This window comes from Mytilus trossulus, chromosome 4, assembly GCF_036588685.1.
Source record: "Mytilus trossulus isolate FHL-02 chromosome 4, PNRI_Mtr1.1.1.hap1, whole genome shotgun sequence".
NCBI classification, from domain to species: domain Eukaryota; kingdom Metazoa; phylum Mollusca; class Bivalvia; order Mytilida; family Mytilidae; genus Mytilus; species Mytilus trossulus.
The window spans coordinates 78,786,732-78,803,544 of record NC_086376.1 but is presented as its reverse complement, the minus strand read 5'-3'; the positions used below and the strand labels follow the sequence as shown (position 1 = coordinate 78,803,544).

The 16,813-nt window shown below is 31.2% G+C and overlaps 1 protein-coding gene across 4 annotated transcripts in view; it reads right to left on the bottom strand.

The window, feature by feature from the left end:
• Positions 1–16,813, bottom strand: part of LOC134716053 (tetratricopeptide repeat protein 37-like) — a 46,293-nt gene that overhangs the window by 4,809 nt on the left and 24,671 nt on the right. For all 4 annotated transcript variants that reach the window (XM_063578760.1, XM_063578761.1, XM_063578759.1 and 1 more), the window contains 20 exons: positions 14,992–15,066; positions 14,467–14,555; positions 13,843–13,975; positions 13,079–13,311; positions 12,764–12,871; positions 12,372–12,456; positions 11,866–11,897; positions 11,034–11,134; positions 8,909–9,011; positions 8,330–8,422; positions 7,232–7,318; positions 6,677–6,888; positions 6,055–6,116; positions 5,314–5,370; positions 4,455–4,523; positions 3,243–3,317; positions 2,590–2,731; positions 2,319–2,412; positions 1,602–1,667; positions 643–770 (listed from right to left, as the gene is read on the bottom strand). In XM_063578760.1, the coding sequence (XP_063434830.1) occupies positions 643–770; positions 1,602–1,667; positions 2,319–2,412; positions 2,590–2,731; positions 3,243–3,317; positions 4,455–4,523; positions 5,314–5,370; positions 6,055–6,116; positions 6,677–6,888; positions 7,232–7,318; positions 8,330–8,422; positions 8,909–9,011; positions 11,034–11,134; positions 11,866–11,897; positions 12,372–12,456; positions 12,764–12,871; positions 13,079–13,311; positions 13,843–13,975; positions 14,467–14,555; positions 14,992–15,066 (2,044 nt within the window). The remainder of the gene's footprint in view (positions 1–642; positions 771–1,601; positions 1,668–2,318; positions 2,413–2,589; positions 2,732–3,242; positions 3,318–4,454; positions 4,524–5,313; positions 5,371–6,054; positions 6,117–6,676; positions 6,889–7,231; positions 7,319–8,329; positions 8,423–8,908; positions 9,012–11,033; positions 11,135–11,865; positions 11,898–12,371; positions 12,457–12,763; positions 12,872–13,078; positions 13,312–13,842; positions 13,976–14,466; positions 14,556–14,991; positions 15,067–16,813) is intronic.

The following is a 16,813-nucleotide window of genomic DNA, read 5'->3' as shown; positions in this document are numbered from 1 at the left end:
ACGGACGAACGGAGGCACAGACCAGAAAACATAATGCCCCTCTACTATAGTAGGTGGGGCATAAAAAAACAACAATAATTAGAATCATATTTTCAATAAACATAAACTTGAGCACTTTTTTTTGCTAGTAAGATTTAAATATTTGAAGCATTTTTTTTTATTTGATCTGTTATTAGTTTCTTTCATTTCGAAGAAAGTTGCTCTGGTAAACTGTGAGTGAGATCCATTTTTTTTTTAGTTCCCATACCTCAAAGAAAGTCTTCATAAAATTGATAGTGTATGATATTTTACCAATATGTTACTTTTAAAATACTAAAAATAATATAAAACAAATTCCTTCTATACAGACCTTCAACATGTATTTAAAACTTAAAATACAACTTCATAACTTTAACTAGGGGGGGCAGGACCTTTTTCGGAACTCAGGATCTGATGTTTTAAAGTTCAAGATTTGGGGATTGACCCTCTTGGGATCCATGATTTCTTATTTTTGGGAGGTTAGGATTTATTTTTTTTTAATTTGGGACCCCAGGTTTTCATGTTTTCAAACCCAGGATTTCGGGATCAGGACCCCTCCAACCCCTCCTCTTTAACTTGTTCAAATTCATCTTTTTGCAATGAGTCTAACTGTTGTATAATTACCTTGATAGCTTTCTTTGTATTTTCCAGATTTGTAGCAGGCGTAACCAAGACTACAAAGGTCATTAAAGGTTGTTGGCATGTCAATTACATCATACTGCACCATAGCTTCGTCATATTGCTGCAACTGACTGTAAACACAATTATAAAATTTTATACATACATCTTGAATTCAAACTCACCATTTGCATGTACAATCAATTTTCTAAAATAACTCAATATAAAAAGTTAATAACTTATTAAAGAAATGTTTGTGTGATTGAGAGTAGGTGCAATGGTTCTTTTTAATTCAGAGGGAATCATATTAAACATTTCCATTCTGATCATAATTGCCTGCCTAATTATGCATCTAACATAGACCAACATTATCATAGATTGCTAGGGAGGAGAAGTCAAATCCACTATTTTTTTTTATGCTTCAGGTTCAGGTACCTCAGGGTAGCAGTTTATTTGTATAAATCACAACTGATTAATGCAATTGATCTAAGGTAAATAAAATCAAAATGTATTCTTATAGAATCATATTCAAAACAGTGTGGTCCTAGCCATTGATTGACAACCTAAATTATCCCATTGACCATTGCTCACTTCTTACTTATTATAGAATTTAAACTGTGGGTTCACCAAAGGTTCTTAACGCCTTTAATAATAAAATAATTCGAAAAATTATTCAGGAATAACCTTTATGTTTTGATTTATATTATTGATAAAAATCAACACATCGTATTATTCCGGATTCGTTTTTCGAATTGCTTTATTTAGGTGTTGAGAACCTTTGGTGACCCCACTGATTCAGTGTCTTTAACAAGTACATAATGAGCAGTGATTGTTACCGACAAACGTTCACCTAATCTGTCCCAGTCAAAGGGATAATTAAGGTCGTCAATCAATGGCCAGGACCACACTGTTTTGAATATGATTCTATCTGATTTATTAAATGGTTTACTTGAATTTTTACTCACCATAAAACTCTAGCTAAGTTCATTCTAATTTTAGCAGGTTCTCTACAGCTACCTAAATCTATTGCACTGAAAGTATAATCTAACATGTTTTATGTTAATTTACTGTGAAGTGGTATGGATAAGTAACATAAGCTCATGTTACCACAGTTAATTTATTGTTGTCTGATCAAAAGTCAGTCATAAATATATAATGTACATTCTGCAAAGAGGGTTAACTTTATATTTCTTTGTAATCTAAATTGGCATTTTTAAGCAAATTAAATAGCATTTGAAAGATTGTGGAATTTCCTTGCAAACAATAGTCCGTAATTTGTTGCTGTGTACTTGAATGCATATCTGTAGCATTTTAGAACTTGCATTGAAATGTTGACATTTGCTCATTTAGAGGGCCTCACTGTAATTTTAAAAAGAAAAGTAGCAGGCCAACCATTATCATATATGGTAACAACATAGACTTTTAACATGTCAAACTCCTAACATTGCCTAGTTTGGCTCCCAACCTTTTTATTTTATCTAAATCCTGGATTTGCATCTGACTAATACCATTTAATATTTCACAGTTGAAAGTCACAGATTATATAAAAAATCTATGATGTATGGCTATCAAAAGAAACTAGTTATCCTTAATTTGTGGGTTTTCTCTTAAGGAAGTTACATCAAGATTTATAATAAATAAAACAGTACACATACATTCATAGAAAATGTTAATACACACACCTTTTAAAGGCCTGAACAGCTGATCTGAACAATCCTTGCTGTTCCAGTAACAAACCATACATGTTGTAAGCTGTAGCATTTGTCTTAATACGATCTAAAACCAAAGAAAATAAAATTAATTTTCATTTTAGCTTCTATGAAGATAAAATGCAGTTTAATAACAAATTGAACAAATATATCAACACAGATTTAGTCCTGTTATGTTGTGTTTTATCTATATACTCTATGAGGCATGAAAGGAGAACATTGGTATAAATAATAGAAAGTTTACCTAAATATTTGCCCAGACCAGTAGATGCAGCAGGGACAGCAGCCATTTGTTTAATGGAGTACTGATATAGATCTGTATTATGTTTAGATTCATCCTGTAACATGGCACACACCAAACTACCATAACCGCTGGCACCTTCTACCTGTGGTCAGAAATTCATTAACAACTAAAGTCAAGAGAATCAATGACAGTAACAAAGCATTGTTAACCAATTATTTTTGTGAACATGCCACTTTTACTAGTTGAAAATGGTTATCTTCTTTTAAATGAACACATTTTCAAAGGCGGGGAAATCATTGAAATAAAGCAGTATGACGTCAGCTAGCAAAGACTAAGCACAAAAACAGTTTAATATATTTTCTTACAGTGTATCTTACCAACTTACTGAGCTGAGCCATCAGCGTCACAGACAAAATAACAGAGAGGAGTTGGTAAGGCATCTTAAATTTTGAATTTGTCATTCGAAAATTCATATATTTCAATGACACTTCTGTAAAGGGTGCAATTAGATTTTGTTTAATTTTTGTGATGGTTATATATGGAATAATCCTATTAAATTGTTTATTTGTTTCTTGTTTGTTTGGGTACTTTCCCCATTTATCACCCTGTCACTCTTCAGTAATATAATTAAGTAAAGATTTAAAGTAACCTACATGGGTAGCTAGTTCTGTTGTATGTCTAAACAAATCCATAGCATCTTCATCCCCAACAGTCTCAGCAATCAAGGCCTGAAAAATACAACACATTGCATGATCTATGACGTATGGTCTGAAAAAAATCTACAACCTACTGCACTCAAAGTAAGCATTTATTTTATAGATTTCAATTAAAAACGAATACATTTTCAACAATCTTAATATGTCTGTGGTTTTTTTGTGGCATAAGAAAACAAATTGATTTTGAAAAAAAATATGCAGTTTTAATCTTATTACAATTATTATCTATTGCATTCAAGCTATAAAACCCATGAGTTACACAATAGTGTGAATGCTTTCCATAATAAAACATTATTTTTTTGTTATTAAAGATACACATGATTGTTACATTCTGTTAAAGGGGCACTAGCTACGAGATATGTAAAAAATCTTAAGTTAGATTTTTTTGGGGCAATCAATAATGAAAGGGAAATAGTGAAATAATAATTCGCTTTTAGCAGCCAAAATGGTTTAATTTTGTCAAATTAAGCGATGAAACATTGATAATTACTGTTTCACTTGCAAGTGAATTAGCCGACCTCAATAAATCCGTATTCATATGAACTTCAATTTAACCCCTCGCTAGAGATTGACAACGCATGCATTATACGTGTACAGGTTATTTAAAGAAAAAGAATGTCAACAATGAAAGTGAAACTACGGTAAATCATTTGATTACTGATTCGATCTACATAAAATCGTTTTTATACCGTTAAAAACAATGAGACAAATAAATTTTTAATCTATAAGATAAAATCAAACAGACCTATTAAAATCCAATTGCACGTGTTGGTTTAATCTATTCATATTGTTATTTATGTTTACATCGCTTATATGGTCATCTCAGGTCAAATCAATAGTTAATTAGATGGCGTCTGGACTAACATACACACGAAACGAACCTACATATTATCTTTACCATGCTCTGTATACTGTTTATATTAGACTTTTGGTAGTTTGGATAAACGTTTTACATTGTTATTAATCAAATATGAGAATTTGAGTCAAATCGGTGACCATGAATTTGACAGCTAGTGCCCCTTTAATCAAATGGGTAATACAGTGAAGGCAATACAGTGAACTATAGTTGTAAACTTATATGTCATTTGATGGATACTTGTCACATTGGCAATCACATCACATCTTTGTATATTCATATAACTTTAATACCTGTCCAATCCATGCTGCAACATAAGTTGGTTCTAGACGTTGTGCCATCTTGAAAGCTTCATGTGCTAACTGGAAAATAAAACAATTTTATAGTGTTGATATAATGTATCAGATAGAGAAATGGAAAACAGAATCACAAAAGGAATCAGACCATTCACTTAATTGATTGAATTGTTTTATTCTTACATGTCTGATCACAAAAGTTCAGATTTTTTTTTATTTATCTTAATAATGCAACTTGAGTATTGCAACAAGCAAAACTCCTATTATGAAATCTTGTACATATATCTGTATGTAGCTTTTCCTAAAATCACAATAATAAAACTCACATTTTTGTTCATTCTTCAAAACTCACAATAATTTCTGTTTTTTCAGTATTCAAAATTTCTAAGTCAAAGGACCAAGACTAGAGAGCCAAATAACCTCCATGAAAAAGATACACTGCATATTAATAATCACCGACTTACCGTAAAAAGTTCCCTTAATTGAAATAATCAAAATTTTCGAAAATATTAATGATGCCAAAGTTTCAAGGTCAAAAGACCATGACTGAAACTAAGTAAAAGAATGGTAATATTATCTCTAGGGAAATTGAGCTGTGCCACTTCCGTTCTTGTTTACGGTATACTAAATACTAGTTAATAACCATCTAAATCACAAACACAAATCATTCTTTAAGCCACTTGCCAACACTGCCGTTGACGCCAGAAAAAGATCTAAACCTCAGTTCTCTGACTTAGTAGTTGTGAGCAAAATGTTGTTTCTGTAAGTAGCTTTTGACTAATTTTAATATACTAAAAGTCCAAAAGGAATACATGGATTTATAAGAATTTAGATGCACATAAGTTTTAACACTCACATGTATATTTTCATTGGTAAGGTACAATGTTGCCAGGTTAGTCCATGCTATGTGGTTCTGAAAAATATAATTATACTTTATATTTTGAACAATTTTACTTTGTTTTTTCTTTGTTTTTAAATTTGTATCAGTTTTTAGGTGTATCTATATTTAAAATGCCACTTAAATAGATAAATTTATTATAATTTGACATAAGTGTTAGATGAAAAATATTGTTTTTACTAACTAAAATAAACAGAATACCAGATAATTAGATGATATGAAAACGGGTTACTTTGACCTATGATTGATAGATTTTTATACATTGTGATTTTTATGGAGAGTTGTCATTGGCACTCATACAACATCTTATTTAAATCATATTAAAAAAAAGTTGGTTTTTTTTTTCAATTCATATGGATTTCTGATACTGTCTTTTGGTGTCAATATCACATTGTAAAGACATTTACATATCCTAAACAGAGATAAAAAAAAATCTTCATGAATAAATTAAATCAACATAGATAGTTTTGAGAAACTCAAAATCAAATTCAGTGAGGCATCTGTTAAAAATGGATTAGTTTACATACAAAAAAACTGAAGTTAAGTTTATGGCTGATACCAGAGTGATTGAAAAAGTGTTGCAGAATGAAGAATTTAGCATAAAATGATTTTTTTTCATTACCGTATTCCAAGGATTTGTGCTGGTTAAAGTTTTTAATTTTCTTAATTATAACTCTACACAATATAAATAGTACTTACACTAGCCTCTGCTTTGATAGACTGGATAAAACAATGCTGTGCTAGGGTAGGGTTGTTAACTCCTGGAGAAGAATATTGGTAAAACTTGAACTTTATAACATATACAGATTTAATCTAAATTTAGTTCAGTTTAAAGTATTTTAATAACTGTAACTTAAGATCAGAAATAAATTTATTATACATATTTCAAATCACATAAGGTGTTAAACAAATGATATGATCAGATTAATCAATCCCCATGTGTCATTTCTGAAACCTGTAGCTTCAATTTCAGTATTACTCTGAACTTTATATTCAGATTGCCAGTGAGACACCTTTCCACAATATCCGAATTTTTCCATTCCATTGAGATCTTGTTTGAAAAAATTCATCATCATATTAAATGCAACTTTCTATTATTTTGCATTCATTTATTTTCATGGATATCAATTTTGGTGGATTGAGTAAAAATTGTATTTCTATGGATGTTTAATTTTCATTGTTTTCAAAGTTATCTCATACAAGAATATAAAAAAAATGTTCTTTGTTGAACATTTAAATTTGTGGTTCATTTATCTCACATTATCCATGATAATTGATAACTCATATATAACCCTGAATCTAAGTAATCATAAGCTCAAACCTTTGGAGGAAGCTACAACTCCTAGAGCATTCCAGTGTAGATGATTGACACTATCTAAGGACAAGGCTTTCTTCAAAGAATTGACAGACTTTCCTGCTACTGTTGTCATAGACTCAGAGGAGCAATTCTGTGATTGATGGAAAAGGTTAAATCCAAGGTCATGCCAAAGAGAGGCACATTCAGGCAGAATTTTTAAAGCTCTACCATAGCATCTAAAAAAATTGAATACATATCTTAAAGTGCAACATTTATAAGAATACCACTTTTCTTTGAGGTATTTTGAACTTATAGTGTTTTTCAATGTTTTAAAATATAATTTCAGATTAAAATCATAATTCTAATCTTAGATATCACAGTGGCTTTACCCACATATTTCCTTAAAACCAAAGTTATGCAGTATATAAACTTTTTTCTTATTTATTTTATATCTCACTATTGTATGGTTAAATCAAAACATTACCTGGTGTTGTTAATTCAATGGCACATTGACATTTACCAAATATATATCCGTTAGAAATACATACCAAACCCCTTATCAAAACTAAGAGATATTACCTTGCCCCTAGCTCCAGTGTTTGTATCATAGATAACACTGTTGATTCCTGATCACTTTTCTCAAGAAGCTTCTTTGGTACTTCCATGCTATAAGCAATGATGAAATAAACAATGAACAGTTAATAATATTTTTAAAAGGGACACATTTTTTTGTATTTCACTAACAGGCAAAATGATTTCCCTAAAAAAATATTCCATTTCATTAAAAGATGATAATGTAATAAATTAAGAATCAGGTGGCTATTTCATTATTGTTTGTAACTGACAACACATATGTTTATAAATTTTTTATTGAACTGGCAATAATTCAAAACTTGTCCAACACACCATTTTTCATTTGTTCAATCATATTTTGTTAGTTTTTTTTTTGGTAGTGAACTTTAACTTTGATTTAATGCAATTCAAAGTTTTGTGCAGTTTGTCATTTATTTTAGACAAACACTTGAAAATCCAAATGAGAAAACTTTTATTAAGGAAGCTCACATGCCCTAAGCATAATTAATATGGGATATTCTTATAAGTCCTTTTCCCGCAAAAATAGTCTTTTGTTATAAATTTTTATGAATTTCAAACTCATCAATGGTTCTAATAAGTTGAAACCTTTATACAAATTTTAAGATGATAACACGAATTTGTCCAAAGTACATGGATGCCCCACTCGCATTATCATTCCCCATGTTCAATGGACAATTTGGCATTAAAATTGGAAAGCTCATACCATAGGGAACATGTGTACTAAGTTTCAAGTTGATTGGACTTCAACTTCATAAAAAATTACCTTGACCAAAAACTTTGTCCTGAAGCGGGACAGATGGACAGACAGAGGGACGGACACACGGAGGTATGGAGGAACGCACATACCAGAAAACATAATACCCTTTACTTTCATAGGTGGGGCATAAAAAAATAAGGAGCAATAGCAAAGTGACATGAAGACATGACAAATTGACTGACAGACAAACTGATCCAAAACATTATATTCTCTGCAACTTTGTTCCATGGGGCATAATTACATATTATTATTTGAGAACAAAAGTTTAAAAATTTAAGAAAATAAACAACAGACAGAATTATATAATTACCAACAGTATAATTTACCTGAAAGTCTCTTTGGCCATTTGATGTGTTATTGTACAAGCATCTCCCATAAACTTCCATAGACAGGACAAGTCTGGTCTATGTGTTGCTGCTCTATTATTAAAATACAAGAAATGCATAGTTATGTTTAAAAAAATGTTTTTATTAAAAGATTCTTAAAAATATTCAAAGATTGACTCAACCAAAACTTTTATTTACCAGATAAAAAATTAATCACAATGCTGTTTGAAAATGGAAAAACAATTTATGCTGAGAAAGGTTGGACTTGATGTTGGATCAATACGATTTGTTGATTACTTCTCTTGTCTATATATAGCTATTGGTTGGAAATGTTTTTTTCTATAAAATCAAAATTAAAAAAAAAAACACAAATTAAAACACCTGTACTATAAAAATAATAAGTGGTATGATTGCCAACATGAAAACTCTCGCCCAGATACCTAATAATGTAGAATGTAATAACTGTACTTCACAGCATGGCCTGCAACAATGAGCAAAGGCTCCTTATATTGCAAATATAAAAGGTCCCAAAATGACAAATGACAACAGTTCAAACAAGATATCTATTTTCGTACATACCTTGTAAGATAAATCAAGGCCTCCTGACAATCATCCCTGGCTTTCCCGTTAAAAAACAGTTCAAGGTGATGGTTAGCTAAAAGTAGATATGTCTCTCCAATTCCTGAAACATAATATGTATGCATCATATTATTCATACATGTGGTATTATTAATCAAATAGCCCTACTACTGTAAACTAATATCTGCAACTAAAATAAGGGAACACGTTTACTTTTGGCTATTTGATTAGGGACTTTCCGTTTTGTATTTTCTTTAGAGTTCAGTATTTTTGTGATTTTACTTTTAACCTTGTCACATTGATATTGTAGTTTAAAGTCAGAAAGGACAAGGTACAATAAGGCCCATTTTGGTCCCCCTATTTTCTCATTTTTCAAATTCTGGTTTGGAAATCTTATTATCACGTTAAAATATTCCCTTATGTTTGAAGTTTGTTTGGCTGAACTTCAAAACCATGAATTTCAGAAAATGGCTGAGGTGAGGGGAGTTAAAGTGCACCAAAAATGACAAAAGAAGGAACTTTGGTCATTGGTTCTTAAATTTAAAAGGTTGTGCCTACGTGACCCAGAGAAAATTATGTCAATTTAGACAGCAAAAACAGTACTAATGACATTGGAATAAAAAAATTCATGGGTCACCTTGGCGCAGTCATTTAAAAACTAACAATTTGTTGTACAAAACAACTGGTAAGTGAATAATAATTTTCAATATTTGAATAATAACAGAAAGTTTACCCCCTCACCTCACCCAGTTGCTAAAATTAGTGGTTTTGAAGTTCATCCTTACAAACTTAAGCTTTAGGGAATATTTTAACATAATAAGTAGATTTCAAAAACAGAATTTGAAAAATGAGAAAAAAGGTGGCCAAAAACAGGCCTTACCATACTTTGTCCTATAATCACTTGTTGGTGGATTGTTAAACTAATTATATTTAGTAGGCAATACAGAAAAGGTGTACTGACATAAGAGGTCTCTAAACACATTAGCTCCAAATATAGCTTTTGTTAGTAGAAGCCATATTAATCATGTGTATCAGCAGAGAAAAAATGTGAAAGCCTAAAAATAAAGAAGATATGCCAATACACATAATTAACAGCGCCTGTTGATGTTTCATAGCCTGACTAGTTTTGGTCCATAACAAACCTTTATCAGAGGCAGAATAGTGGATTAATGTTTGCACCCTATCTATATAGATATGGTAACCATGGTCACCATTGGTTCAAATTTAACCGGCAGTTCACTATTAACTACAGACTTAATAGATATAGGAAGATGTGGTATGAGTGCCAATGAAACAACTCTCCGTCAAAGTAACAAATTATAAAAGTAACCCATTATAGGTCAAAGTACGGCCTTCAACACAGAGCATTGGCTCACATCGAACAGCAAGCTATAAAGGGCTCCAAAAATTACTAGTGTAAAACCATTCAAACAGGAGAACCAACAGTCTACTCTATATAAAACGAAAAACGAGAAACACTTATGAACCACTTTTATAACTTGTTACTTTGACGGAGAGCTGTTTCATTGGCACTCATTCCACATCTTCCTATATCTATTAAGTCTGTAGTTAAAACTGAACTGCCGGTTAAATTTGAACCACTGGTGACCATGGTTACCAAATCTATATATATAAATGAGGCAGAAGTGTTACTGTTTGTCAAGTTCTAAATTGCCTAATCTGATGTTCAGTGGTTGTCATCTATGTTCAACATGACAACCACTGAACATCAGATTAGGCAATTTAAAACTTGACAAACAGTAACACTTCTGCCTCATTTTAGATTATAATTTAGATAAGACCTCATTCACATGTCTAGCTCACTGGTGTTAAACTGATAATCTTTACTGGAATTACGACGATCCAAATATGGCAAAGGCAGGAATAGGAAAAATCTTTTCAACATTTTTCTCAAAGGTAGCCAGTTGATGTCATGAGTTACTCAGCTACAAGATTTTTCTATACCATTACATCATATTTGAATCGTAACAGTGCACTATAATTGTCTCAGTGTTAGAAAATTGCTGTCGAGTGTATCTATTAGCTTTCTTATGTGAGCTGGTAGCTGAACAATCAATTTCAGAAATAAACAGTTATTATCGATTCATATGTATGGTTATCATACCTTTGAGAGCAGGAACATATTCAGGATCTCTACTGAGGATCAGTTTGAATTCATCTATAGCTTCTGTAAACATCCCTAACGTCTGTTTAATTGCTGCAATACTAAAGCAGTTTCAAAGGTCAAAACATGTTCTTTGATGAAATTATCAATGGAAATAAAAAAAAACAATCAAATATCATTAGAAATCGACAGGATGCTAATATGAAGCAAGAACATTTTCATATATTTCATCAAAACAAGTTTTAGAATTCTTATTTTTTTTAATTAATAGATTTGCACACATTGTTTATGTTCCTGGACCATTTTAGGATCCTGTAGGTCAGTAGTTGTTATTAGTTCATGTTTGTCATATTTTTTTTTTTAAACTGTTTTGTTATTAACTAGGCTGTTAGTTGTCTAAATTGATTTGTTTCATTTTTATTCATGTCAAGCCTTCTACAGTTAACTATAAGGTGTGGGTTTTCTCATTGTTGAAGGTGTGTGAATGCCTAATATTACTTACATCCACTTCATTTGAACTGTGGTGAATAGATATCTCATTTGGGAATCACACCATACCTCCTTATTTTTGTACTATCTAAAGGATTCCTAACTGGCATGATGTATCCATAATTTGGATCATTTTACAAGGTTTTTTTCATGTGAATATAATAAGTTTACCAATGTCTATATTTTCATTTATTAGTACTGTAACTTGAATATTCTGTCTATAATTTGGTTGACTGATATAACAACATGAATATACTTAAAATGATTTGTGTGATACACCATAATTTTATAATGAGACATTATTAACAATTTTTAAGTTGAGAGGAATAAATATCATACTCACTGGTATAGGCAATAAATGGAATCTGGATCAAGCTGAAAGTAAATTACATTAGTATGTATGAGTTTCTTCGGAAACAAAGACATTTTCTTATTTCAATTGGGTACATGTGTTTGAGGTCACAAATAAATTACAGTCTATTGTATTTGGCTAAACACAAGAGATCAAAATAAAATTTGTGCTGATGTTGCTCAAAAACAAAATATAATCATACTATAATTGGGTGATAATTTTGACAAAGTGTAATCCTAACTGTCTTTTGCTCTGTATCAGGTTATTGAAAATAGTGCATCATTTTTACTAATTTTTGGTTGGTTTGTTTCTCAGTCTTAATTGTTCTGTGTTGTGTTTTGTATAATGTTGTTTTTGTTGTTTAGATCAATTTGGTAGTTTTTTCTTCTCTCTTTTAAAAAGTCAGAGTAATAATCTACTGATGTTCATTTAACTGTATTGTTCTATTGAATTGAAGTTACAGCAATAGTTGATAAACAATAATAAAGTTCATGTACCTCAGAAGCTTTAGTGAAAGCTTTCAAAGCTGCTGTATAACTGCCTCTGTGATAGTAAGCTTCTGCTAAACACTCCCATACATGGCTTAAAATAATAAGGAAATAAATCAAGTTTAAATGAACAAGTTATACAGGATATCAAATAATCCTAAAAACCAAGCTGGAAACAATCATCAATGTCATCTATAGGTGTGTACAATAAGAATGAGAGGGTTATAGAAGTAATGCATTCCCCTGGATCTTTACAAACAAGAGGATCTGAGAAGAAATGCTTTCACCAAGAATCTTTGATAATGAGAGGGTCTCAGAAGTAATGAATTCACCAGGATCTTCAAAAATAAAAGTGACTCAGAAGAAATGAATTCATCATGATTATTTTTTAGAACACCTACTTATCTTTAGGATCTCCTCTTAATGCTGCCTGGAAACTGGTTACAGCTGAGTTAGCACTGTCATGCTTCACCTGGTATAATCCTAGCCTTAGCCATGCCCACTTTCCACTGAAAGAAAAAAATTTAGATATTTTAATACCTTAGTTAGTTAAATCCTAGTCATATCATTAAATACAATGTCAAATCCAAAGACTGGTGAGATTTGGCTTGAAATCCTCATTCCATTGTTTGTGTGTCCTGCTGGTTAAATTGTCATAACATAAAATGAAACAACTCTGACAAAGACTTAGTAAATTCTTAGATTGACATACTCACCAACCAGCACTGGCTTTTGAAGTCACAGAGAGCAGGAGTTTATAAGCTTCTTCTTCCTGATCTGCTGAATTCATTAAATCACAGAGGGCAGCACCTGCTTCATCACATCTAGTGTCAAGGTCAAAAGCTTTCTGATAACATTTTCTAGCCCTTGTATCATCATGTTGGACATTCAATGAGAAATGTCCCAGATATAGAAATGTTTCTGAATTGTATGGGTCCAATTTTGCTGACTAAAAAATAAGATAAACAAATCTTTCTTAGTAACTGATAATAACCAATATATTATCTGTATTGTTTGTACCAGGAGTTAAATTACATGCTATATAAATATGGAAAACAACACATTTAATAATTCATAAAGTGACTTGTTGACATTTTTACATGTAAGTAGAAAAATGAAGTTGATGAGCAATGGATGTTTAAAAGCCATCCAAATTTACCTGTTTTCTTGCCTTTTTGAAGAAAATGAAAATCTGTGCTATTTACTGCGTCATAAATAGACTTGATTCTGTAGCTTTGTAAATATCCTACCAATGGATGTTATTCCTATATAATTGATTATAAAAGTTATGATTCGTGGTTATATTAGTCAATAATTCCATACTTTTGTTCCTAGCTTGAAAAAGGGACCATGTTGGAGGTTTTCCCAACTTCTTTCATTTACACAATCAAGATGATTTTAAAGATATGTGTCCTAAATATATTACATTAAAAATACCTAATTCAGTAATAAAACCATTGAGACAATAGAATGGCTTTACCTTAAGCAATGACATGTAACAAGTTTCAATGTCTGTCTTCTCTTTACTGCTCTTATACTTCTCCCATAATGCCTTAGCATACCAAAACATTGACCAGCTGTTACTAGGATCTGTTTCAATACTGGTTTTTAATCTATAAAATATTCATTATGTTTTACAAAAAAATATGATTATCAAGAATTAAATACAATGGGTATGGAATACATTCTATAGTTTGAATCTACTTTGATGTTAATCGGAGTTCATCAGTTAATTCTTTCCCAATATTAGGAATTTACAACACATACTTCTTTTTTCTCCGGACAATGAAACTGAAAATTAAATAAAGGTGTAAATAAAAGAAGAATTTATCCATGGGACACAGATCTGCTTGTAAATATACTGCAAATTCATATTTTTTCAATTCATAGAGGGATATAACTCAAGAACTCTGAAAGAGGTGTCACACCACTACACAAATTCTAACTTGATCAGTGTTTGTTGGTTATAAGCATTGTGTATAAGTTTCATTTTATTTGGTTGAGGTAAACTTAGGTTAGAGAATAGAGACTAGCTATGGGACATACAGATAGACAAATGGTCAAACTTAAATTTTGTTAATCCACTATAATATTATATACAAACTTGACTACAGCTTCGTCATAGTTGTTTTTATGGTACAAGAAGCATCCATGCAATGCTATCATATAAGGACTGTCACCATGGATGCACTTCTACAAAAAAAATAGAATATAGTTCAAAGACAAGTATTTATGTTCTAAAAAATGATACTGTGTACTTAAAGGGGTACAACTCTAGGAACAAATATGAAATATGCAAAGTCAGCTGAAGGACATCTCCGGGTGCGGGAATTTCTCACTACATTGAAGACCTGTTGGAGACCTTCTGCTGTTGTTTTTTTCTATGGTCGGGTTGTTGTCTCTTTGACGCATTCCCCATTTTCCATTTTCAATTTTAAAGTCACACTAATTCCAAGTCTTATAACGAACAACATTTCTAATTCTATATAAAATAATATAGGTCATTGAACATAATCTAAAATGTAGTATTTTCAACTTATTCAAAATGCTTCAAATGAAAACCAAAAGTAAACCATCAAAGATGGGGGTTTGTCAAATGAGGCAAATATATTTCAAACAACAAACATACCTCACAGTTATCTAAATCTTTCAACTTCAGGTAAATCTGACCTTTCAATAAATCTAAAGGAACGTCATCTGATATCTGAAAAAGTTAATCAAATACTTGTCGTAATGTATTCTAAAAGTATTGGGTATATCTTCCATAAATCATGATCTTTCTGAGTTTACTTTGAAACTACAATTTGCTTGATGAGTGTTTCACATGTCACCTGCCTAGGTTATGGGGAGGGTTGAGCACTCACAAACTAGTGAAATAACTTTTGTTGTTCTTTATGTGTCTATTCCAAACCAAGAATTGGCAATCTAGTGCTTGTCATTTTTGTTTTTTACTTCCATGATAAAGTTCAAATCATGACAATTTTTTTTGTTTGTTTGCATTGTTTCACCTTTAGTCATATCCTTTTTTTTGTGTGTGTTTTGCTCATAAATCAAAACAGTGTGATGAACTGTTATTGTTCACATCTTTTATCCTTTTTGTCAAAATTAATGTGGTGAAAAATCTTAAAGATCTATTGCGCTATACTGTGCAAATGAAGATTTCTTTTTGAAACTTTTCTAAAAATTCTGCATGTTTAGGGCAAATACCCGCATACTCAATCCAAGCCCTCCCCTTGTGATATGAAACCTTGTGGTGTATTTTAAGAGAGATTAATACACTTACTCACAAGTTATTGTCTGGAAACTACTAAAAATCTTGTTTTTGGTCCCTTTCAGACCCCCTTTTTCCTTAAATGTTAGAATCATAACCCCCAAAATCAATCCCAACCTTCCTTTCGTGGTATTGAACCTTCTATTAAAATTTCATAGAGATCCATTCGCTTAAACTTTAAATTATTGTTCTGAAATGAAATGTGTCTTTGGACCACAACACCGCAGATCACTGCCGCAGATGATGCCAACAACGCAAAGACACTGATGACATCATCATAGCATTATGACAACACAAAACAATTTTGTGGCTGTATAAAAACTGAGTTGGACTTCATTGTACTTCTTTTCGTTTTGAGATTTCTTTCTAATTATGTTGCGCAGAACTGAGTTGTTTGGATTTCAGACTTTATATACTGTTTTACACACCCTTTTCATTTCATTAAGAATTCATACACCAAACTTGTTGGAAAACTTTAATACATTTAGATTGTCATATTATGCTTTGTATAAATCCTAATTCTTTGTGTTTTCTTTTAGTAGATATTAGTATGAACAGTTGAGATGATTATATAATGATGCATGATGTATGGACTCTAATATTCAATTGGTATACATGTATTTTGAAAAAAGTTGTTAGCTTAAAACTGTTTGGTGTGTATCTCCTGCCATATTAGTCTTTTTGTTGTATCTTTATAAAGAATGAGAAATAATTTATGTTAGGACAAGCAGAGATGTAAAACATGACCTTGTTTATTTACTTTAAGCATAAGGTATGGCCATTGAATATTGAAGGCAATGCTTTATTTTTGCTGTGAATACTACACTTTCATTTGCTGTTATTATAGTGAAATTTTCACCAAAAAATATGACGAGAAACAATGTCAATACAGAGCTGTGGCCTGGACATCAGAACCCCCAGATGCATTGCCATTGCCTCTACAATACATGATTATAACAAGACGAAAAAATTATTTGAAAAAGCCCTAACAAATCTCTTATGTAGGTCAATTTAGTACCAAACAACTGCAATTAACAAACTTTCAAATCATCTTATTCTTTTAAAATGCTGACCCCTATATAACAAACCATTGTTATGTTTGCTATTACATACTTATCTTGTCAAATATGAGTTTAAATATAAATATTATCAATATTTAATGAACATCAAAAATCAAGGA